General features: G+C 38.9%; 1 protein-coding gene across 1 annotated transcript in view; it reads left to right on the top strand.

Moving 5' to 3' along the window:
- GAN (gigaxonin) overlaps window positions 1–24712 on the top strand; it is a 29198-nt gene extending 4486 nt beyond the window's left edge. Inside the window, exons 2-11 of the mRNA XM_042438242.1 lie at window positions 4386–4500; window positions 5650–6000; window positions 6703–6920; window positions 8436–8557; window positions 9135–9247; window positions 9468–9617; window positions 10349–10485; window positions 10975–11103; window positions 12770–12879; window positions 13525–24712. Coding sequence (XP_042294176.1) covers window positions 4386–4500; window positions 5650–6000; window positions 6703–6920; window positions 8436–8557; window positions 9135–9247; window positions 9468–9617; window positions 10349–10485; window positions 10975–11103; window positions 12770–12879; window positions 13525–13706 — 1627 coding nt within the window. The 3' untranslated portion in view covers window positions 13707–24712. The remainder of the gene's footprint in view (window positions 1–4385; window positions 4501–5649; window positions 6001–6702; window positions 6921–8435; window positions 8558–9134; window positions 9248–9467; window positions 9618–10348; window positions 10486–10974; window positions 11104–12769; window positions 12880–13524) is intronic.
- The last annotated feature ends 1541 nt before the right edge of the window (window positions 24713–26253 follow it).

Below are 26253 nucleotides of genomic sequence, written 5' to 3'. Positions count from 1 at the left end.
TTGTACTATGAGCAGGCAAAACCATATGTGTGATGATGATTCAGAGGCAAGAAGAAGCCAGACTAACATGTAGCGTCAGCGTGAGTGTTGTGCTGGCTAAGTTCCCTTCCTGCTCATGCTCCCAGCTCCCACACTGCCTGGGTTGCCTTTCCCTTTGCAAAGTGATCTAGGAAGTCTCATAATTTGTTTACCAACATTATGCACTGAGGTCACTGTCAGCAATTCCTAGCGCAATGGGACAAATGCAGGCTCATTTACAAAGATCAGAAGTGGCAGTTTTTATGGTGAGAGGAAAGTGTGAAATAGAATCGGCCACAGAGTTGGAAGAGACCCCAAAGGCCATCCAGTCCAACCCCAATCTGCCATGCAGGAACTCACAATTAAAGCATCCCTGACAGATGGCCATCCAGCCTCTGTTTAAAGACCTCCAAAGAAGGAGGCTCCACCAGAACTTCCTCTGTATCTGCTGCGGTTTGGGTCCAGGACCTGCTGTACATGCAAAAATCAGTGGATACTCAAGACCATTAGATACAATGGCACAGTAAAATGATGTCCCTTATATAAAATGGCAAAATCCAGGATTGCTTTTTTGGAATTTAAATATTTTTCCCCCCAATGTTTTCAAGCCGTGGATGCTTGAATCTGTGGATAAAGAATCCGTGGATATGGAGAGCGGGCTGAAATTGGCTGGCAATTAATTGAAAGAGTTGTGCTTTGTATACTATGATGTTTAGCCCACATTCAGGGAGGTGGGTCATTTCGGTCCCTGAGAGCCATGTTGTCTTGCAGAATCGAGCAGATCTAGAACTATAAAATAGGAATTATTTTATCCCCTGAAGAGCAGAGTTTCCAAATTTTAGCCAACAGATAGATAGATAGATTCTAAGAAAAAGTGGTTTTTTTATCTACATGGTATTTAGACGGAAGAAACATTTTGCTTTATGTGAATGTCTCTTCTGCCTCTCTGTGGAATACCATTAATCCCATACTTACAAACACTGCTGTTGACATGGGACATTCAATGGAATTCTCTTTGGTGTCAGAAGGTATCCAGATTCAGCCACTTCAGGCAGTTTTTTTAATCTGCCAAAATGAAGGTTAAGGAATGGTTGCAAACAGCTGAGATGGGAGTTTCACAACCTGTTGCATAAACATTGAAAAAATATCATTAAAATATGAAACGAAAGGAGCTGTGTAATTTTAATTCTGTACTTCCTCTCTAGCTCCTTGCTTCATATTAAATACATGTTTTAAATGTGCTTTAAACTAAAGCAAGGCAACCTACACCTATCTAAATGCTGAGTGGACATCTTAAGTTTTAAAAGATCCCCATTATTACAGGATGCAGTTTTGTGTTTGCTGTCACACCCGTGAGAAAAGAGTGATGGCTTGTTTCCTCCTTATGAGGAACTAAATGCATAAATTGAACTTATCATCACAGTAGGGAGGCCTGGCATCAACATTTCGGGATTTGTTTTCTTTCTGTTTTGATTGTAAGTCTCTGATTGCAGTCTGTGTGCGTTGATCTATCAGATAGTTTTGATAGTCAGTCTTTATTCATTGAATAACCTGCATTATAATGGACTTCGTCCCTTTCAAAGGTTTTATGACAAAGAAGCTCGGTTAAATATTGGTTGTTTGACAACTATCATTTCATCAGTTTATGGTTTTTGCAAGTTTGTAGGGTAGTTATTAACCACAAGTGCCTGGCTTTAAAATGGTTTTTAGGATTGTTTCAAGTACCTTTGATGTCCACTATTAGGCAACTACTTATGGATACGTAAAAGCTTGGAAAGGGCCTAGTCTTGGACATTATCAGGCCTCTTCTAAAACCTCAACTAAATTATAGCTTTAAGATTCAAAACTATCTTGTATCGTTCTTGTATATCATTTGGAGCCACTGGAAATAATCAAACTTTTTATTCCCATTATAGCTTCCCTTTAGTTAGTAGATAGTGGGTCCAACAGCACATAGAAATCAATATTGTTTATGACACCGCCACCTATATGTATGTAGAGAGAACATTTTCATTATAATTAGTATGAATTCAGAAAACGTAAATTGTCTAGTTTATCCAGTGGGATTTGACCGACCTTTGCCTTTGCCGTCTCATAATGAAGCTTAATGAGATAATGATCTTCCAAGTTCTCAGTTGGCAAAAAACATACAGTATAATCGATTTAGTCCACAAGAAGAACAAATGAAGTATTTTCAGATGATGTAGTCATAGGCTCTATTTCAGAGGCAGGAACTGGCAAAACCACCTCTGAGGATTCATTGCCTAAGCAAGCCCTATGAAAAGTTGCCCTTCCTCCAGTCCATCTGCCTTGGTCCAGGCCTCGGAGGTGGAGAAAAACTGCTGGACCTGATCCCCTTCCCCACAACCATTCCTTCTCCCTTTGTGTTGTGTCTTTTTAGATTGTAAGCCCGAGGGCAGGGAACCGTCTAACTAAAAGTTTGTATGGACAGCGCTGTGTAAATTTACAGCGCTTTATAAATAAAGGTTAATAATAATAATAATAATAATAATAATAATAATGAGGTCACCAAACTGACAGATAACTTGAAGGCATACACACACACACACACACACACACATTCAAATCTGGGACAGAGGTTTGTTTTACCATTTGTAGGACTAGACCTTAAATGCAGCTGGGTTGTAAAGCTGGTGGATCATATGATGAATGTTGCTAAATTGTGAGGAAGGTTTTGATTGAAATACTGAGTGAATTCTGGTAAGGCTGGTCTAGCAAGGTTAGCAGCCCATAATCTTACATTAAGTAAAGTAGCTTGAGACTGGAATCCGTTCTACATAAGCATCCTATTAATAGTATCCTATTAATATATCAGAATTCTGTATAAGGAGACTCCTCTTGCTGAAGGTATGCTTTATAATAGGGCAGTTTGCTAGTGTATGTAATGCACCCAGGATAGAATGGGGAAATGGAAATGCTGATGTAAAAGAATGTCAGCCCTCATGACTAATTACGAAAGGGAGAGGCCCGAACCAGACTAAAAAGCCTGTTGCCATAAGCAGCAAGGAAATGAGAAAGAGATTTAAAATGGCTGGACAATTCCTAGCTGAACAATTGTAGGAAATATAAACTCATTTGTGATGTCTGTTATATAATATTGTGATAGCTGTTACTCTCCATTGTCTTCCAGAGCAATCCTGGAATATTGTAGGTTTGCCAAGATGCTTATAACACATTGTTAAACTCCTCGCCGTTAAGAGTTCTGGAAATAATGCTGTGTTTGCTCTTAGTCTAATCTTTTAAAAATCTAATTTTAATCGAAACTGCATAGTGCAATATTCTTGATTTAATTTTTTTTTAAAAAAATTGTATCTTGTATAGCAAGGATGAAAAACTTTTTGTACCTTGGAAATGTTGGGCTATCGTTCTAAAAACCTACCACCCATGCTGTATACAGGTATACTGAATTTACTTCAATGTACATCTTCACTCTTTCAAATGGAGATTGAGGAAAGAAGATGAACTGAAGAGAGTCACCCATTTCTTCAACAGCAAACCATAGATTTTCATGACCTATAGAGTCAAAGGCTTTGCTATGATCCATAAAGCACAGATTTTCTTTTGCAATTCTGTGGCACACTCATATTCAACGTAGCCTCTTCCTTTCCTGAGCCCAGCTTCTACATCTGGTATTTCTTGCCCCATATATAGTTAACAAGTCTTGCTTGATTTCCATCTGGGCTCCAGCATGGTATCATTCAATTTCTTTTCCATCTGCCTCTGTAGTTGGAGCATAAACTTGGATTAAACCTATATTGACGGATTTCCCCTGGTCTTATTGACATCATTCAGTCAGACTTTGCATTATATTGTTTGACTGCTTTTGTTACATCTCTCCTCACTATAAAAGATAGAATAAAAATGGAAACTAGTATATAAATCATTGTAGCTGCTCTTATGGGATGGAGAAATAAGGATACAGTCCACTGGTTTTTATACAGGAGTGTTGCAATGATTTGTTTTTATTTCCTTTGAGTTCTGAGATTGCTCATTTTGTACAGAGCACCTGCAAATGAACATGTAAGCAGAACTCAGAAAATTGGCACCCAGAGGAGGGTGTGGTGAAAGCTCATATCTTTAATGTACATTGCTGAAGGGCTGAGGCGTGACCTGGAAGGAACGGGGGGAAAACAAAGCCTTGTGTCTTTCCAGAGAAAGGGTTTGATAGCAAAGTGCAGCATCGTGATTCTTTTTGTTGGTATGAAATACAATGCCCCTAACCTAAAATGCCACTGGCATTTTATCTGTCTTGCTGTGTCTGGATACTCAAATAAGTGTGAACGTTTGTGTGTGTGTGGTCTGGGTCCTGTCACTTTTTTTAAACCAACCATTTCTTCTAATTTCAGAACAAAATTGAACTATAATCCTCCAAAGATCGATGGCTCCACGTATAAAATCGAACTTGAGGGGATATCAGTTGACACTATGAAAGAGATACTAGACTACATCTTCAGTGGGCAGGTTTGTGTTAACCAGGGTAATCCCATATACCTCTGTACTTCAGGGATTATGGTCATATTTGCACTTTTAAATCTCGTATGAAAAAATGGGCAGAAAGTAGATTACAGCTGGCCAATGGATCACTGGTTGGGTTTTTTTCGTGGCCCTTTTCATGCAGCTGCTAGAATGCTTTGATCACTTCTTCAAGGCATTCTTGGTGTCCTTTAGCAAGGGTCTTGTAGTCAAGATCATTTAAAGTATATTATTTTGACAGCTTTGAGTAGCACACCAACTGTATTGTGGACTCATTTGTAACCAAAGCTTGTATTACACAGGCCTGCTTCTCTTGCTTAAATGAAAATATCAACCCCCTCTTCTTTTTGTGTGGCTGTAGATTCCTTAGAGATCTACCTAAAACTGGTTGGGAGAGTTTAATCTGCTTTGTACAGGAATTCAGAGCTGTTAGCATTCCTGTACAACTGTTCATATTCATTGTTAATGGCTCTACCCACCGTATAACTACAGTGTTTCTACTGTGGCTTATCACATTTCAAAAAGGAATGAAATCCCCCCCAAATAAAATATTGTAGTTTAAAGCAGAAAGGTGTGGTTGGATCTATTTGAACCAAACTCATCCAAGTCATTTCAAACACAAGTGATGTGTCCAGGGACACCTTGTAGGGCAGAAAATTCCATGAGAAGAAAGCAGTAACTCAAAGATGAGAAGTGTGTGGCCTTTCATGTGTTGGGAGACAACTCCCCTCATCCCTCACCATTGGCTGTACTGCCTAGTGCTGCTTGGATTTGTATTCCGACAGCATCTGGAGGCTCACATATTCCCATGCCCACAGTAGGAAGTACATGGCTCAAGTTGGGCACTTCTGATTTTTTGAAACACCTTATATTGTAGATAATGAATAGGAAGTGATATGGGTGCCACAGGTAATATAAGTAATGGTGAGCACACCTGGATAGGCAGAAGGGCATAGCTATGATTTAATCATGTATATGCTGCTACTTCCACTTTCAATGCTGTTTATGTATTTACCAGAGATGTTGCAAAATTGTACCATAGCAAAGAGGGTCACTCTCACGTTTGGGATTTGACTTTCAGAAAACTTCACCACTTCTCTAATTATAACTTTCTTTTTCTCAATAAACCTTTTGCAGATCAGGCTAAGTGAAGACACCATCCAAGATGTCGTACAAGCTGCTGATCTATTGTTGCTTACAGACCTAAAAACTCTGTGTTGTCAGTTCCTAGAGGGTTGTATTGCTGCTGAGAACTGCATTGGAATCCGGGACTTTGCTCTGCACTATTGCTTGCACCATGTCCATTATCTTGCCTCTGAATATCTCGAAACACACTTCAGGGATGTCAGTGGTACAGAGGAGTTCCTGGAACTAGGTCCTCAGAAACTAAAAGAAGTGCTGTCTTTGGAGAAATTGAATGTTGGGAATGAAAGACATGTTTTTGAAGCAGTCATTAGGTGGATTTCCCATGATGCTGAATTAAGAAAGGTACAGAGTTGAGACCATTCAAAAAACAGCTACAGAATGTTTTCTATGCATTTTGTCCTTCCTGGGCAGTTTGAATTTTAAAATGGGGTTTGAGGTTTGCTTCATGCTTCTGGGTTGAGAAGGTTAAAATCTTGTTCCCAGGCTATCCAAATTCTGCACTGAGAAAATCTGGTTTTGCACTGTGTATATGTAAATTAAGTAAATTGAGCATTACTTAATTTGTGTATTGTATCCTGTGTTCTACTAATGTTTATAATTGCTGATCATAAGAAGAAACAAGGAGCTATGCAGAGTTCTCCAGCCCTGCCCTCAACCACAGTTGTTCCTCTGCTTCTGAGATTCCATGAGTCAGTGACACTCATTTACAAGACTGCCTTTATTAAATATTAAGAGCTACAAATCTGCTTTTAAAAAATTGCCAGTAGGCTGAACTATGCACCTTATTCCTTATTTTGTGCAGGATACATAGAGCCATTACATTACCAAACTAATGCACATGCTATAGAGTTTTTCTTGTCAGTTATTTCTTTCACTCTGGCTTCACTTCCAAAGCTAACTTTTCTTGGGCTCATATAAGCAGTGCTTCTGAGACATACTCTTTGATTTATTTATTTAGTTGTTATTTTTATAACAGCCATATGCTAATGTGACTATTTTGTGATCTGCTTGTTTCATTTTGGAAATATCTCTCTGGCTCTCCAGGTTCACATGAAGGATGCAATGTCAGCTGTGTGGGTATCGGGACTAGATTCTGCCTACTTGCGTGAACAAATGATGAGTGAGCCTTTAGTACGGGAGATTGTCAAAGAATGCAACAACATTCCACTCACTCCACCCCAACAAGGGGAAGCAATGCTAGCTTCTTTCAAACCCAGAGGATATTCAGAGTGCATTGTGACCGTTGGGGGTGAAGAAAGAGGGTGAGTGGCTCAGGGGAACTCACTGGTAGATGGATATATTTAGGATTAAAGTATAGCACATTTTAAGAAATGGCATAATTGGATTGTATCCATTTCCACGCATGAAAGTTTTCTTCTGCTCACCAGAAGGGTAATCTTAATCTTTGTACTAGACAGAATATGGGACAAGAAAAATTACACTAAATACATAGCTCTTCGCACAAGTGGAAATGTGAACACATGTCATAGAGCAGGGGTGGGGCATATTTAGGTCCAGTTATTTTTTGTAGACCCCACAAACTACCCCACATCAGAAGCCAGTACCATTGGTGTCTCTAGTTCCAATTTTGAAAATGCAGCAATGCAGACCACCAGAAGGAACAAAATTGGCCCTTGCTGCAATTGCCATCCCTTTTGAGGTTGTTTCTTAATAGTATTATGTGAAACCTTGCACAAATTCCTGTGTAAACATATGTGAGACAACAATAATAGCCATTTATTTATTTAGGTATTTATAGCCCGCCCTTCAGCCCTAATGGCTCTCAGGGCGGCTTTCCATTCTGCTCACGGTTCTTTGAATCTTACCCTTTAGCAATGGTGTTGATGCCAAGAAAGAGGCATACTTTTTCCCTTTTGGAAGCCAAGGGATTTGCCCCTTTTCGCATGGATTCTACACAAGTCCATTTAATTGTTTGTAAGATTGGCTTAACGTGACAGGATCTGTAAACTGTCTTGAGAAATAGGTGTTCCTTATAATTTCTAATATGCAGAATATCACAGACTATCCCAGGGTCCTGTTTCTTGTATAAATGTTTCTCATTTTGTACCCTCACATATATGCAAATCCTCTTCAAATTCTTCTCCCATATCACTACACTGATAGAAATAATGGTTTATTTCTCTAGAAAAACTGTATAGACCATAACACAACTTCATTCTGTACTGTTCTATATTGTGTTAAAACGTTCATTAAAGTATTGCCTGTAAACCAGCCTTGCAGCTGTTTCTGCAGAAACTACTGTTTGCTGGTTGCCCAAATATACCACTTGCACTCCTACGCAGCTATAAAATCCCTGTACCTGTTTCCAAGCATCCGATTTATGGGTTGTATTTGAGGATCAGAATGCACAAACTGTACATGGTATGAGCATATATTAGCAATTTAGAAAAGTAACTTATCATGACAGCTTCTCCCTTTTTACCTACACACTCAAGTAAAGAATCTAAATAGAATATTTTTAATCCAAAGTAGTAGAGTCTTTTTCTTGTTTTCTTTCTCTTCCCCCAGCCCCTTGCCAACCTGGCATTTTAGGTTTCTGATCAGTGCTTGTTGTATGAGCAAGAAACAAGTGGCATCATCTTCCAAATAAAGGAAATATTGTTTGATAGGTCGTTTGCCCACCCTGTATATGGATTAGCTGGTGTAGCTTCTCCAACTAATACAGTTTTGACTTCTAGATTTCTTTAACTTCAAATTTGAAATATGAAGTCTAGTCCTACATTGATGAATTAATGTTTGCCCTCTCACCTGTTCAGATCCCGGAAGCCATCAGCAGCCATGCGGTGTATGTGCCCTTTGTATGATCCTAACAGACAACTCTGGATAGAACTAGCCTCTCTGAGTATGCCCAGGATAAATCATGGGGTACTTTCTGCAGGTAGGAAGGAATATTACTGGTTTCTTATGCAAAATGAAGTGTACCTAATGCTTTTAACTATTTGCAAAAGTACCTGGCTTTTAAAAGCTTCTTTGGATCACAGCCTTGGAGAATATTTGAATAATTAAGTGAGTGGCTTATATTTTAGAAGAAAACCTTTATATTTTTGAAGAAAACCAAATTTAAAAGTTGGGTGAAGTGTTCTTAGTGCTACATGAATTATAGAGAAAGGGGGATGGATGAATGGATGCATAGTATGTATACAGAGCAAGAGAGAGGCTGTGAATGTGTATGTATAAGAAAACTGAGATCTAGCATGGTGTTGTGGTTTGAACATTGGACTATGACTCTGGTCCAGGATTCAAATCCCTGCTCAGCCATAGAAACTCCACTGGCTGACCATGGGCAAGTCACACACTCCCAGCCTAAGAGGACGACAAAGATAAACTCCCTCTGAGCCCATCTTGCCAAGAAAACTCTGTGATAGGTTTACCTTAGGGTCGCCATAAGTTGAAACGACTTCAATGCTAACAATGCTACCTGCATTTTGAAATTTTTATATGATTACTATTTTCAGAGGGATTCCTGTTTGTGCTTGGAGGTCAAGATGAAAATAAAGTCACTTTAAGTTCTGGAGAAAAGTATGATCCAGATACCAATTCATGGAGCTCTTTGCCACCAATGAATGAAGTGAGTTTGCCTTTCAATTAACAGTGGCCCCCACCAGCTCTTCCACTGACCAGATTGCACTGATCAGGTCTCTTCCAGAACACCTTATGCCATATAATTATGTTGGCTTTTGTGGTGCCATAACACGTTGCTTATTTGTAAATGTGTATTAAAACCTGGAAAGATTACTTATGTTAAAATTAAAGAGTTGGAGTTAATACATCTTACTTCTTTCTGACAGGCACGGCACAACTTTGGTTTAGTAGAGATTGATGGGGTATTATATGTTCTGGGAGGTGAGGATGGAGAACGGGAACTCATCTCCATGGAGTCCTATGACATTTACAATAAGACATGGACAAAGCAACCAGACCTGACCATGATTCGAAAGGTATGAGCTGAGCTGAGCTAAGCTAAGCTATGGTAAATAAAATGGAGTAATATCTTCTAAAGCCATTTCTCAAACACTTCACTTAATTTAATAATGCTTATAGTCCTTTGTTGCTCATTTTCATAGTGTTTAAAATACCTAATATATATATGTTATCATATCTTTGACTGTACAATGCCAGCCTGCCATTCTGATGAATGTGATATAAGATGAAAAAGAGGATGGAGTGGAAAGAGGAGAAAATAAACTTTGGGGACTAATTGTTAAACATACATATTTATTCTTAGAGACATATAGTTATTCCCATTGAGTCTTATTTTCAGTGGTGCTCCAGCAGTGCAAGATATGTTAAAGATAATTTGTTGAAATAAACTCTTCACCAGGAGAGCAGATAAGTGGATAAATCTCAAGCTGATAGAGAGCAAGGCTGAATTCCAGAATAGTTCCAGTTGACACAATACTTTCTAGTCACAATCTGTTCTTAAAGCACTTACTTAACTGACTCATGTATTTTCTGTTTGCAGTGTATTAGCAATGTTATTTTCTAACAATCCACTGGTTCATGTATGAGGGAATCTCTGCTCTTCCCTACAGATATACATTAATTTTAAATGAATTGTAGTTCATTTGCAATGCAGTTGTTTTACATTGCTATATTACATGTACATAATTTTGCTATCAGATTGGTGTTATTGTGTATAATAGGTTGGATTTTTTTTTTAATTTTTAAGATTGGTTGCTATGCAGCTATGAAAAAGAAGATCTATGCAATGGGTGGCGGTTCATATGGCAAGCTGTTTGAGTCTGTTGAATGTTATGACCTGAGGACCCAGCAGTGGACAGCCATTTGCCCGCTAAAAGAAAGAAGGTTTGTAAAGTCTCTAAATAATTTGCCCAGATTTCTAGAAATGTATATCATCATTTGAATCCTGCATACCATCCACAGATGAAAGATAATATCACAGAAGGTACAATGAAGAGAAAAAGAAAAGGCCGATAGTGTTGGAACAGAGTGTGTGAGAGAGATGTGTGAGATATACAGAATTAATAAAAGTGGGAAAGGAAAGCCAACTAATACCTAGTAACTTAAAGCTCTAGTAAAATTAACGTCTTCACTTTCAGTTCAAGTGCCGTTTTTACTTCACCTTACTTTTATTTTATGAGTGAAGGTTCTTTGGAGTAGCACGTGTTTCATTATACCAGATGACTACTTTAAAAATCATATTTCAGTGATAATGTTTAGAATTAATGCTGATTATAAATATCAGTAGGCTTTCAAATTCTGTTTAGTTTCAGAAAGCTAGCCTACTGAGATAATATGCAACATAAATGTTTCATCTTTTACATTGTTTTTCAGGTTTGGGGCTGTAGCCTGTGGAGTTGCTTCAGAGCTCTATGTCTTTGGCGGGGTAAGAAGTCGTGATGATAACCAAACTAGTGAGATGGTGACATGTAAATCAGAATTCTATCATGATGAATTTAAAAGGTAACCACTTTTTCAACAGCTCACCAGTATGATCTTTTAATTTGCGACATGGTTGTTACTCTTCAACACATGCACTTTAATTGAATAGTATTAATGCAGCTGAACATAATAGTTTCTGCACAGAGGCAGACCATTGGGTTATTGATATAATTTATAGATTTCTCCTTATTTAAGAACATGAAGTGGTGTAGAATAGATGTAAAATAAACAAATGGGGGGATGTTTCAGTTAAAGAAGTACATTTCTAAATGGCAACTGGAATTTATCAGTCAGGAAATGCTTATCTGCAAAAAGAAATCTTCAATAAAGACTGAGAACAAGAAAAGGGTAGGTCATGCCTAATCTCAGTTGAAAGGTATTTGCCAGTATGAAAACCAATGCACTACAAGTCTTACGTTTGGTGGGGTCTTGGCAGATCTCACACCAATGTCTTCACTTTGTACCTCCTCAGAAGACCTCTGGGATTGGGCAGGAAGACAGGGGAGAAGACATGTTTCGAGTAGCTTTGTCTTTTCTGTTACAGTGACCTTGAGTATGGTCCCTCACATTCAAAAAAGTAAAGAAAAACTTTATTGCATTGGTGAATTTGATCCACAATATTTTTTATGACTAATGGAAGAGATTAGTTTAATTTAAACGTAAATGAAACAGCTCGCAGGTTTGGTTTTTCATCTAAATCTAACGTGATCTGTATAAGCACACAAGAACTGCTTTACACTGCTTTCCTTGGTGCCTTGTACTTGAACTGATAAGGACAGGACCACAATTAGTAATTCACCCATGCCAAATTTGACCATCATTTAAGAGTTTCAGGTTGACACTGCATAACTGGAAAGTAATTAGGCTTGAGAAAAATTAAATATTAATTCCAGCAAATGTTTTGAGGTGACCAAGTGATGCCATATATGCCAGAATCATGTTTGTGTGCAGTGGTGGTCTGTGCATGTGGTATGGAATTATAGAGTTGGAAGAGACCACAAAGGCCACCGGGGGGGATCTTGGGGTCCGGACCCCCCCCCCCCCCCCCCCCCAACACAACATTCGAGGGATGCCGGGCGTCCCCCCCCCTGCCGCCCCCCCCAAGCCCCATCATAATGGTGGCACCCACCCCGGCCCCCCCCTTCCTAAAATTCTGGCTATGTCCCTGAAGGCCATCAAGTCCAAGCCCCTGCCATGCAGGAATGTGTGGTCAAGGCACTCCGATAGCCTCTGTTTAAAGACCTCCCACAAAGGAGACTCCTTCAGTTTCCAAGGGAGTGTGTTCCACTATCGAACAGCTTTATACTCTCAGGACGTTCCTCCTAATGTTTGGATGGAATCTCTTTTCCGGTGGTTTGAATCCATTGCTCTGTGTACTTTCTCTGGAGCAGCAGAAAACAAGGTGCAACTGCCCAGCTCTCCACAGTGGAGTTAACAGTTGTAACTATTGCTTACATTTCTGTCAACCAGAAGAGGGTGCTGTTCTATAAAGTTAATTGATTCCTCCAGTAATCCTTGTCATACAGTATGGAGCAGTCTGTTGGTACTCAATAAGAGCCATCAAATAATTAGACTATTTTATTTAAAACTGAGTCTGTTTACTAGAGTGTATTAGTCGGCCAGTTTAGTTTTTTGCTTCTAGATGTTGGGATTGTAGTCAGATTTTAAATCTTGCCTTTTGTTGCAGGTGGATCTACCTGAATGATCAGAACTTGTGCATCCCAGCTAGTTCTTCATTTGTGTATGGAGCTGTGCCCATTGGTGCTAGCATTTATGTGATTGGGGATCTGGATACAGGTCAGACGCTAAACAATAAATGTATTTCTGTTTTTTCCTTATTGTATGCATATGTATTTTTGCCTGGCCAAACATAGGTTCTAAAAAGATTTTACCCAGCAGGTTCTGTGGCCAAGCAGTTGTTATCTGACACTCAAACCACTGATCACTGGCTCTGAGTTTTACCTTTCATTTTTAATAGTAGGGGGACCAATTGGGCAACATGTTTCTATTGCAAATAGTGGGAGAGTAAGAACAAATAAAAGGGTGTGCTTCTTTGTACACTATGTGTATACTTCATCAGCTGTGGAATTAAATGCCACAAGAGGCCAACTTGGATAACATTTAAAAAGATCTAAATAAATGAATTGGTGGCTACTAGTTGGAATGGCTATGCGTCATCTTCAGTATCTGAAGCAGTATACCTCTGTGTTATCAGTTACCAGGAATGTGAGACATTCATTTACCAAGAATGTGAGACCAAAACTACAACTGGAACTAGGTCCTGCTGGTTGGCTTCTCATACAGAGCTGATGTGCTATTGTGTGAATAGAGGCCTAGACAGGCCTTCAGTCTGATTCCCTCATTGCTCTTATGCTTTTAAGGTCCTACAAAATTGTATTGAATGAATTGGGTAAAGTTGTTTCCTAATGTCTATCTTACTAGGTACCAGTTACGATTACGTTCGAGAATTTAAAAGAAGCACTGGAACATGGCACCATACTAAGCCCCTGTCTCCATCAGATCTTCGCCGGACGGGATGTGCAGCTTTGCGGATTGCAAACTGCAAGCTTTTCCGTCTACAGCTTCAACAAGGATTGTTCCGCATCCGTGTTCCTTCACCTTGAGATACATTCAGAAAGCCGAGGAGACAGAAAGAGCTTAAGAATGGAGGACCACCATAACAATTTAGCTTTATATACAGGAGAAACAAACACCTTGCAGCAGAAACAAACTGTATGCTCGGCTTCAGTATGGTAAAAGTTCTAACTTTTATTTTAGCTGCTTAAGTGCTTAAGCCTCAGCGTTTGATTTGAGGCAAGTCATTGTACAGTGATAAATGGTCAAGGTGGGTCACCTTTGAGTCACCTTATCTAAAAATGTTAAACCATACTATCGAAGCAATTCCTTCGCTTCAGATAAGGAGCAGAGGATTTTGAAAGGAAGCCTACTGAAATAGGGGTGGGAAAGGGTGGGAGAACCAGCAAGGTACAGTTTCACCAAGAGGAATTGTTATGAATAACTGTGCTATATTGACCTTGGATAGTGTTGATAACATAAGAAATGACATGCATGAAAACCAATTTCACTCCTATGCCAAAAGAGACTGTTAACTCCACTGTGGAGAGAGATGGGTAGTTGCACCTTTACTTCGAGGCCTTCCTCACAATTTTAAGGCCTGTGCCTGAAAGGATAGCATTGTATACATGTCATATTTTTTTAGTGTGTCTCATTCCTAAAAACTTTATAAAAACATATTTAAAATGGTCTAAACTAAACTGAGCTAAGGATTACACTCCAATAGAGGATGGATGATTGCACAGGTGATCTAAAGGCGTTATTCTGGACCAGCGCACAGCTATTGTGTGGGTGTCAGATGCTGCAATAGCCACTCATTCAACGCAGGCACAGGAAGGCTGGGCTTTCCACAGTTGAAATATCAATGCAGTGAATGGAGTGTGCAGCATTTTCTTTTTAATCTTCTTTGCAAATGTTACTACAAGTATCCAAACAACTTGAAAGTTGCTGCAGGTTTACAGGACTGATAATGTTCATAATTATATCCAAGTACAGAAAAGTGAGGAAGGTACAATATTAGTTTTTGGAGTACTGTGGGATGGAACTGTTAAATAGTAATACTGTAAAACATTTCAGACTCTGTCTGGAGAACTGTTAGGGATCAAAAGCTGGTATACAGACGACCTCTTTCTAAAGTATAGTTTTACTGTGTACTGATGAACTTTCAAATGTAGTTATAGTGAAGTTTATTTTTATTTCTTCCAAGATTTTTTTTAAAGTTTTGTTTTCTCACAGATGTTAATATTTAATTGCATTGTACATGAATAACTTTTTCTGGTAGAACATTATTTACCTCACTTCTTAAAACTTTTATTTTGTTACTTTGTTAGTGAAACACTCCAATAATAATAATACTAATAAAAAGAATACAAGTGTGGGGTTGCACAGTTGAAAAGGTCCATAGTCGGCAACTTTAGAACACACATAGTGTTACAAGACAGTGTTTTCCGCTCTGCAAAGTTGTAGAATCTCAACAGTGTCTATTATTAGCCCAGATGTTGCTCTTGTTTACATTAACATGACTCCAGAGGTGTTTCTGTTGTTGTCTTGGAGGACACTGATAAGGGAGGCCACCAGTAGGACCAAATAAAAAAGACTGCTGTGCCTGAATTGGAAGAGGTTTCCCAAAATCTGTGATCCAGCCAAAGGTGATTTCACATTTGAAGTACTAGTCCTGCTGAAGGAAGAGACTTCTGGTACAATCCTTTAGGACTTAGACCAAGTCCTGATAGGTTCACAGCGCCTTTTTAGGTGTGCACAGAATTGCAGTCTTGAGCTACTTCGTATTGACTGGATGGTGGTTTTCCTTTTTAATACCACACAGTGTAACTCTTATACAAAACTGTGTTCCATGCATATGTGTGTGCACATACATATGGAATGCCTTCCTAATTCAAAACTCAGAATTGTACACTCCAGAACAAATGGCTTGGCTCATGCAAACAGTCGAGCTACAACTCCTGAGAGTGAAAGTCCCTCATGAGAGTTCCTGTGTGCTATTGTATGAATAGATCTTTTTTTCAGCTTCAGAAGTTTCAGAAAAAGTAAAGGCCACTCCTTGAAGCATTTCATCCTCTCTTGCAGTCTCCTCCTTTCTCTGCTTCAGCTGCAAATGGCTGACTACTCCATAGCAAATAATCAGAGTCATCTCTTTCCTTTCCAACACTCCTGGGATTTGGACAATTCTTAGTTTTACATTTCCACGATGATAAAGAGAGGGAGAGGGCTCCCCTGATTGATTTATACCCTCTTGATAACAGTATAGGTAACCTAGAAAACAGCTCACACTTCTGTTCAGTTGACTCTTCTTGGTCAAAGAAATACTACAAGTGTACAAAAAAGCACAAACGTATCAAAGGGAAAGCCTTTACCTTTACAAAAGTAAGGACAGGAAAAGCTGTCAAGAGAAGATAATTATGAGTAGTTGGCTGCATTTGGGACAAAATGAGAGCTCCTAATAGACTACCATTAGAATCACAATAGCAATGGAGTAGAGAAATATTTATATCTCTAGCACATTTGGGGTCTTTTTTAATTGTTACGATCCATTATCAGGAGAATTTTGAATAAAGATCTTACTTGATTTTGCAGTTCTCATATTTAGTTCTACAGATTTATTAATTTACAAGATTCTGAATGCGTTGGAATAACGAATACACTTGTCTGCCCCGTTTATTTTTGTTTTTTCATATTTTAGGGGTCCTGGTCCACTGGAGATGGTTATGCATACTTCTCTCCCACTTTCTTAGTTATATAAGTTAATGGAGTCAAAGCTCATAGTTCCTTTTCTGAGCTTCTCGCTCCTTTGGAAGTTTTCATCTATTAAGACTGCATGGTTGGACCATTCCAAGGAGGCCACCCTCTTTACTTTCTCTGACACAAGGCTGCCTAACTTGCAATATAACTGAGGATTTCCCAGTTGTTTGTAGTGACTTCTGAAGGCACTGCATTACACTTCCACTGAGCTTTTAATGGTAAAGGTTAGCATCCATTATCCAGAAACAAAATTCCATACTGTGAGTCTAATGATGCTAGGAGGAATCTTATTTTCACTCCATTGAAACTTTGAAAGAGCTTTGGTGTTGTTGGTTTAAATACGAAAGGCAAGGTTAACAAAGAAGATGACAACAACTGCAGTTTGTAACAAAGTAGAATAGTTTTCTTCTTTTTCCTCTGCAGAATCATCCTTTGAGCTTCTGTTCAGGAAATACTTAGTATGTGACGCAGCTGCTGTTCTGGAGTGGCATAGCATTGCTGGGTTGTTAGAAGCACACTTATTGCCAAATGCATCCCACCAATGTGGCAAAATATGGTTGGGTGCACATAGTTGGACAGAGGGCCAGTGTGTAGCTAGGATGTGGCTGGTAATTACTTGCCAGTGTGGGGAAAGATCATCCATTTTAGCCATCAAAGAATGATCAAAGTTGCTGTGATTTGGTAAAAATAAGATCTGTTTCTGAGTGTTCATAGAGGAGTGGACATGTAACATAGTAGGACTAACTGACTTCAGCTCGTACTTCTGGGATACTGCTGTAGAAAAAGATTTCTGCGTGTATCAAGGTTATGTAAGTTTGTAGAATCACTTGGCTAACTTTTGGATTTGTGGCAATGCTGCCAGTCCTTTATGGCTGCATCTGCATGGCAGAAATAATCCAGTTTGACACCACATTTTAGCTGCCATGGCTCAATGCTATAGAAATTCTAGGAATTGTAGTTTTGGGGGGCATTTAGCCTTCTTTGTCAGAGAGCTCTGGTGCTGCAACAAACTACAGTTCCCAAAATTCCATTGCATTAAATCATGACAGTTAAATCAGATTATTTCTGTAGTGTGGATGTAGTTTATCTAAATCCAACATAGTGCCGCTGCTTATGACAACAGGGCAGTTCCCTTCCCTATCTGCAACCTTCAGAGCTATCTGAAAATCAGCTCTGGAGGGTTTCCCAACCCTCTGGAGCAAGTATTTGGGCCATATAGAGAAGTGGGTCAGAAATATCGCCCCAATCCTTTTCCACTGGATTCTTCTGCTCCATCAGCAGAAATCCACGGTAAGGTCCTCTGTTGTGTTGAACTTGAATTCCTGTCTGATTCCTGACTTCATTAGCATTGTATAATAAATGTTCGCTAGGATGCAAGTCAAAACTACTTGTGTACTTATGCAAACTCTCATTTTATATTCCACATGAAAGGTTAGAAATCAAAGCTTGTTGGAAATGGAAATGGAATCACCTTGGAGATAGTGGTTGAAAATTCAGTCACTGTTAATTTTATTGTTCAGAAATGGAGGTTAAGAGTGAGGGGGCAATAAGTTCCATTCTTTTCAAAATGTATTGTAAATTCTTAGAACAACTTTTAATGGTACAGATAGGAGGATTTGTTTTGTCTTAAAGGAATGTCTCTACTCAGTATTTGGGTCAAATTCGCATCCAAAAGCACAGAGCCTCTATTTGTCAGACATAATGCAGTATGCAATAAGAAAAATCTGCTATAAGTGCCAACCATTTCTTTTCTATGCAGGTACTTCAAATCTCATCCATTGGAGCAGAGAATTTAGGGGGGGGGGAATAGAGCTGCAAAATGGATAGATATTTCTTTTGTAGGTAAACATCTTACATCTCAGAATTTTTTAAATGAAGAAGGTACTGCAAGGTACTTACAGTTTTTTCTTAATTTATATTCCAAAATTGCCTTGGAAGACATCACTACTTGTGGTGCTTATGGACACTACTGTCCCAATAGTTTTGCATGCTCTGGTTGTTACATAGTACTTTGGTGCTGATGGATAGGAAGCCGACTGGGATATGTAGTGCAGAGGACACCCAGAAAAAATGTTTTGGTCTTGCTGCACCAATTTTACAAAGTACAGAGATCTAATCACTCCTGATTCCCTCTTAGACTCCATCACCTCCATGTTGCTCTGCGAAAGAACTGAAGACAGCAAAACCCCTTCTGTTGTTAACCATGCGAGATTTTTTGTTCAAAGGGAGGAAGTATATTAATCTGATGAGCTCCATGTAGAATTAAAGTTAGTCCATCAATGTAGAAATGACGTTCAACATTCTGTTCCCCGTTTTGCTTGATTTCAGTTATGTTCAAGTAAAATAAAAACAATAGGGTTTAGCCAGAGAATAAATGCACGTTAAACTGGGAACGTCCAGCTTTTTGCTTCTCAGGAAAGGCAGAATAATCATTTAACATATGTGCAAGCAACCTTTGCTTGTTCAGTTTCACTCCATATTTTATTCTGCTTTGATACCAACAGCCTTGTTCTTTTCATTCTTAAAGGTGCTATTTTGATGTAAAGTCTGAATTCTTGACAACTGTGGTTGTAAGATTTGAATTTATCATTACTTGAATGATAACTCTTGGCAAGTGGTGACCAGTTTCTTCATTCCTCAGTCCATTGTTGGTTGAGGAAAGGAAAATGGTCCATATTCAATTACTCTGTTTTTATCTATGCTTTTCATAGAATCATAGACTTAGAAGAGAACCCAAGAGGCATCCAGTCCAACCCCACTCTGTCATGCAGGAATACACAATAAAGGCAGCCCCAGATGGCCATCCAGCCTCTGCTTAAAGACCTCCAAAGAAGGAGGCCCCATCACATTCGGAGGGAGCATGTTTCACTGCTGAACAGCTCTTACTGTCAGGAAGTTCTTTCTAATGTTGAAGTGGAATCTTTTCCTTCTCATTCAATGTAATAACCACACTTTACTGAAGTTTCCCCCATCCCTACCTCCTTTTTCCAGTTTGTACATTACTGTAAAATGAAGTATTTCACATACATGAAGACTCATTCCTCAAAATAGTCCTTCATGAAATTGTTCAGATCCCTTTTGTCAAGTTGCATTTTAATTCTCAAGGAGAATTAGCAGCTAAAATATGATGGGGTACATTTAGTTGTATGTTCCATCCAGAGTCGACAGAAGCTCCCGTTGAGATTAACTAGATCTGGTTGGAATTTGGCCAAACCAATTAGGTGACTGGGTTGTTGTTGTTTTTAATGACTTTGAATGTTTGCTGATACTCTTACCATTTTGAAAAGTCCTAAACCATGGGAAGGCAGGCTGCCTCTCCCCACATTTCCAATTAAAGCAGGAGGTTAATGAATAACAAACCGAAAATTTGTCAAGCTACTCCGAAGTCTTTGAAGAAGGAAGGGAAATAGCCAAACTAAACATAGCTTTAAATAACGTCGCTGTGTCTCTTGTTTGTCTCCTCCTTCATTATTAAAACTGCAGCGGCAACTCTAGTTTGTACGGGGGCCACAAAGATAGAAATTCAATCCTTCCTCATGCTTTCTTCCCATCTGAAACATCCACCCCCACAAAATTTATTTATCTCTGTAGTAGCAGATTAAGTAGAGTGCTTCAAGTCGAGTAGTTCTCTGCTTTCCTTCTCTGCTTCAGATTGCCCTCCCACGTCTCATGGCCGCGGCATGTTTGAGACATGTGTCCTAGGTACAACTAATACTGCATATCTCTTTTTCCTGTTAGAGGTTAAATTCCTGCTCAGACTTTTGAATTGCCCTATTCTTATTTTCACCACAAATGCAAGGCTGTAGAAGATTCAGGTAAATATCAGCTTCTGTATAAATCCATAGTTGGCAAAGCTATTACAAGAACATGTACTTCTGTGAAAAGGAAGTTTCCAGCCCTTTGTCCAGCTGTTTGCTTGCCTCCCCAGCTATGCAACTTTGCTTTGTGTGCACTTTTGAAAAGGGCTATGTAAATGAGAGGCAATATTCTCTGAATTCTCTTCAAATATGTTTGCTTTCTGCCATTGCACCCTGCAAGGCAGTAGTGAATTTCTTGCAATTACCTGAAGACAATAAAGCCTTTCACATCATAGAGTTGGAACAGACCACAAGGGCCATCCAGTCCAACCCCCTGCCATGCAGGAAATCCAAATCAAAGCATCCCTGACAGATGGCCATCCAGCCTCTGCTTAAAGACCTCCAAGGAAGGAGACTCCACTACACTACACACCTCATTTTGGTTATGTTTTGCTGGCCATTCAGCATTCCAGCCAGGATGTCTACCTGAGGCTTATCTGTTTCAGGAAAAAGGACAAAGTTAGGTTTGTGTAGGCAGGCAGGCTGACTAATAGTCATTTGTGTCTGGGTAATAATCCTTTTGGATTTATTTGCAAGACTGCCACATTGTTGGGCAAGTCTTTCATGCCTTTTGTCCTATTTGCACATTTGTGTTTCACTTAACAAGAATAAATGTGTGGTCTTTAGTTAATATAAAAGTTACAAGCCAGAGAAAGTTACATGGATATGATCTTTGTTGAAGTAAATGAGAGAGTACGGTTTTTGAACTGTGTTTATCAACACTGGCTTTATTGGGATTTAAATGCACATAATTTACTTTGGATTATGTTTCCAAATTTCCTTAGATGGAATCAAAAAGGACTCGGATTGAAATATCTTGTTTCTTTTATTAGCCAAACAATGTTTTAGAGTTTAGTGTTCTTTAGCGTTGTATGACTTTGTTCGTATGTAGCCACGTCAAACAGCAATTGTATGTTTCTTGTGTTTCCAACACATCCACAGTGTTTATTTACAGAAATGTATAGTTTTTTTTACTCTTCAAAGTGGCCTTTTAGGGAAGCACACACTATATAAAATTAGCATTGTGTAGCTGTGCAATTTCAAAGGTGTTTTTTTTTTTTTTTTTGTATTGACAATTTCTATGCCTCTTTCAAATAAATGCACTCCTTTTGTTAGATGTGTGCAGGGGTATTGGGCAAACAACCCACATTTTCCATCATTATACATTTTGCTGTATATATTAAAGACAAGTTCTTTAGTGTTGAGAAATGCACACAGGGTCCTAAATCCAATTGCTAGTTCCAGCTGGAGTAAGCACACAGAGTCGATTGCCGAATGGTAAATCAACACTTAAATAAACCCAGGTCATTCAGTGGGTCTACTTAGTTGGGACTACGGATAGCACTGAGTCAGAAAGGCATTCTCTAACAGGGAAGATTATGTACTAGCTCTCCCTCCCATGGGACCTACAGTCATAAAGTGTTGGATTGGGGCTAATATGCTATTTATAGGGTTATTAATCAAGTTATTTTTGTTATATATTAATGATATCAAGTTAGACATAAAGTGCAGCTTTAAGAGGATAGCGGTAAAGAACAATCACAGAAGTGTACAACATATTACCACTAGTCTAGAGGGAGAGACTCATAGCAATGAGCCTGTCTGAAGCTATTAATGAAAATAAATGATCACTTTATATGTCACATAATCATAAGACCCGGTTCTTTCCATCGCAGTTGAAGTGCTGAATTTTAGGAAATGGTCTTTCCTTTCCATAGCTGCTGTTATGATTGCCGTTTTAAAGATTAACATGAAAGGTCCAGAATCATGAATGGGATGGGAACCAGATCAGATGGCCTAAGCATAAAGGAGTCCCACATAAAGCATATCTTTTACTAGTTAGTACCCAATTAATTTTAGTCTCTGGGTTCCACTAGATATTGTTTGAGAAAATATTTGAATTGCAGACCAAATGACTGAAAGGAGTATGTTTTAGATATTTGGAACAGACATTTATCTTAAGTCGTAGTGCCACAAGGGGTGTTCAGAATGCTAAATCCTGTAGATTGCCAATACTAGTGATAATACACTTGATGCTGCCAATGCTAACACACAGTTCTGTGCAAAACGTAAGGTACATGGTAACTAGTGGACCTCCAAGATCATGTTTCGTTCCTTCAACTCGGTCAACAGAGTTTGTTCAGATGCCATACCTCTTCATAAGATGCCCTGAAGACATTTCCCCACATCCCCACCTATTATAGTGCTGAATGAATGTTGCAGAAGGTAAAAGCAAACTGATGGAAATCATGGTACTACATGGAAAGCTGTCTTGTGTGGAGCAATTCGTGGGGTAGAGGCCCAGAGGTCTGCCTACTTTGTTTGCCATCCAGGGAGTAGCCAAATGTGATCCCATTCCCTTAGCTCAGGTGGGTCTCTTTTCTTAGTGTTTTGGTGCAACTCCCATCATCCCTAGCCAACATAACAAAAGTTAAAGGGACACAATTGCTCATCCTTCCATAACTGTGTTTGTCCTCCCCCATGATAAAAAATGGTTTTCAGCTAGAACTCTGCTAAAGGATTGTCCATAGCGAAGGGCTTGTTGAACCTCTCTTTTTATGGCATCTGAACAAATCCATAGTTAAGTAAGTGTTGTATTGTTGGGTTTCCCCCCTGATTTTATTGTGTATGGGATGCTGTATCTTACTGGCTCGGACTTAAAAACAAAATCTATGTAAGAAAAACTAAAGTTGAGTTTGTTTCAGTGTTGTGCATGCTAACTCATACGGTTATATTTGAAGAAAAAAAATGTGCAATTTCAATGGCACTTTGTGATTGATTAGTGAAAACTGGGCTTTGCAATGGAATATATGATATTGATGCATAATGAGTAGAGTGTACTGTTTGTGCTCTTTGTACACTATTTTGTCAGTGGCTGGTGTTTTGACTTTTTTTTTTCCAATGTTGTGATCCTGAAGAATTGTGTTGGGGGGAAAAAGTTGTAACGCTGAAAATTCATGTTTTGTTAATTAATTAAGAGAAACAGGGGCTGTGATCTAGCATCTCCGATAAACACACAGAACTCTGAAAAGAGGGATTTCCCAGTTCTGTGACCAATAGAAATGCCATTTGCTCTCTGTGGGAGAAATTCTACAGACAGTCAACTCTCCTTATCTATGGATTCTGTATCCATGGATTCAACCTTTCACAGCTTGAAAATATTCAAAGAATTGCACAAAGTGGACCTTGATCTTGTGTTACATGAGGGACACCATTTTACTATCCCATTGAATATAATGGGATTTGAACATCCACGGATTTTGGTATCCATGGGAAGGGTGGGTACTGGAACCCAAACCCCAGCGGATGCCAAACACAGGTTACAAAAGGTGCAACATCCATGTACAGTGGGCCCTTGGTATCTGCTGTGGTTTGGTTCCAGGAAACCCCCCCCCCCTGTGAATACCAAAATCAGTAGATGCTCAAGTCTCATTATGTACAATGATATGGTAACATGGTTCCCTTATATAAAATGGAAAAGACAATGTTGACTTTTGGGATTTGTTGTGTCGGGGTGGGGGGTGTATTTTCAAGTCGTAGATGCTTGAATCCATGGATACTGAATCTGTGGATACAGAGAGCCGAAATAAGTCTGTTACTTCTTTCAAAATAAAACCAGTTATTTTACAACCAGTTACAGTACCCCTTCAAAGGATTTTTGAGGACTCTGTTGGTGATGTTTCAAACAGTTGCCAGTTCACGCTTGCTGCCATTTCAAACTCAAACACTTACAGATTTGCAGATCTGCTTCCTGGGCTGCCAACAATCCTTCCCTCTTGAAACAGGTATGTACTACCCAGCAAAAGTTGTATCAGTCTTCACTCTTGGAAGAGATCAAAGCTCTTTGTCCATTAGAGTTTTAGGGGAGCTGGATCAAGCCCAGCCGATCTGAACGCTTGCTTCGGGATCATTTCTCATGCTTTTTGTCCACTAGTCTATTTTCATTAAATGTCTTGCATCTCAGTGATGGGGAAAAATTGAATTCCTTTACTTTTCTTGGTCTACTTTTGAGGTTTACATATTTTAAAAATGCAAAAATGGTTCTTGGCACTTTGTTTACATATTCCGTATACCTTTGGGAGCACGTAAGGGTTTTTGTTCATGGGTTCTTGTTTTGTTCTGTTTTAATTTAAAGCACATGGACTGTGCTCTAGGGCTCTGCAGCCACTGTGCAAATTGTGGCGTAATATTGTACTAAGGATCAGTGAAAGTGTGTTACTTTTTTTTAATGTAGTTTGTATTGACCGGGTTTTATAAAACGTAAGAAAAAAGAATGCTGTATTTTGATCTGAAATTTGTGTATGGTAAAGTCACTTTACTTTATGTATTGGAGGTTTGTCGAAAACTTGAATTATTTTGTAGAAGGGTACCAGACCAACATTGAATTATCTTAAACAATGTTTAATGAACTAACCAAATAAACATTTTATGGTTTGCATACATTTACTGTCTCTTGTATGAAGTGTTTTCTGGGGGGGGGGGGTGGGAGTTATTACTCCTTGAGAAATGAAAGGATACAATTGGAAATGTTCTGGAAAGCAAGTTGAGATAAATGAGATGTTGTGATCATGAAAGGGGGCTTGTAGAACAAACTGGGTTTGTGCTTTGGTACAGATAGTGAACAAGTGTATTCACAAGAGATCTGGTCAACAAATGCTGGTGTAGAAACCAAAAGTATGTTTCACTCTCAACATCCTCAAGTCTGTGTTATGAAGCTAATGTCACTGGTAGGGATTTCATAGTTGTGCACAACATATGTGCTTATAGGCCTGGTCACAGCATTACATACATGCAAAGCATATAGATTAATCAACTTATTACAAAGAACAAATGGATTATACAGAATACATGACTCACTTCAACTGATCCACTGACTATCAGTCTGTTTGAGGGCAGACTTAAATGTGCTGGTTATGACTTCTGAAGCCTTACACAGCTTAAGTCCAAGCTATCTGAAGGATCTTATTCTCCCATGGAAACCTGCCTAGACTGTGAGATCTATGGGGGAGATGTTCCTTTTTCTTCAGGCACTCTCTTGGACATTTTTGGAGGGGAAAGGAGAGAGGGACTTCTGCAAATCACTTCCCAGAGATGCTAAACTTCAATATGTTGAATTCTTCTATTTGTTGTGCTGGTGTGGGTGTTTTTAATGATTTCTTGTTTAACTGTTGGGGTTTTTTTTAATACTTGTTTTTAAACTAGTGCATTTTGCTGTGTGTTATCTATAGTAAATTGCTTTGAGTTCCAAACTGGGAAAAAGATGGGACATAAAAATCATCATCATCATCATCACCACCACCATCATCCTTCCCTTCCTTTGTTGTTCTATCAGCCAGCAAATATTGTTATAAAAATTCCAACAGCTACCTTTAATAATGGGCTTTTAATAGTGTGCAGCTTTACGGCTGATTTTTGTATGTTAATTTCTGATGGAATGTTTTAACTTCTTTAAAATTACAGCTATTTTAATTCTATTTTAATAGTTCTGTATTATCTGTATTGTATATTGTATATTTTATAGGAAGGAAAGACTGAATAAGGCAGATATATTTTGGAAAAGGGCAAAATTGTCACACTGAGTTTTGGCACCGAGGAGTAGGAAATGGCATTTCCCCAAATCTAGAATTCTTTCTCGCATGATTTTCCTGTTGTACAGCTGGGTTTGTTTTAACAAAATGTATGAAAGGGCCTGTGTCTGCAAAGTAAAGCCATCCATGTGGACTATTTTGGAGTATTTAGGATATTGGGATAATGGATACTTGACCTGCATTACTTTGGGTGTGATCGCTTCTGCTCCTTCTACAGTTGCAATCTGTTCATCTTTCAAGGAACATGTCTCCTTGACCTGGAACCTCTGGACTACCTAATTTTGCAGGAGTCAGCCATATATGTATTAGGTGAGTGCAAGGGTCCCTCGATTCAGAGCCTGATTCGGGATTTCAGATCTAATCTTAATTTGGACCAGGTCAATTTAGACCTGTTC

The sequence above is a fragment of the Sceloporus undulatus genome, chromosome 8, assembly GCF_019175285.1.
Source record: "Sceloporus undulatus isolate JIND9_A2432 ecotype Alabama chromosome 8, SceUnd_v1.1, whole genome shotgun sequence".
Classification (NCBI taxonomy): domain Eukaryota; kingdom Metazoa; phylum Chordata; class Lepidosauria; order Squamata; family Phrynosomatidae; genus Sceloporus; species Sceloporus undulatus.
This window is presented reverse-complemented; position numbering and strand designations above follow the sequence as displayed.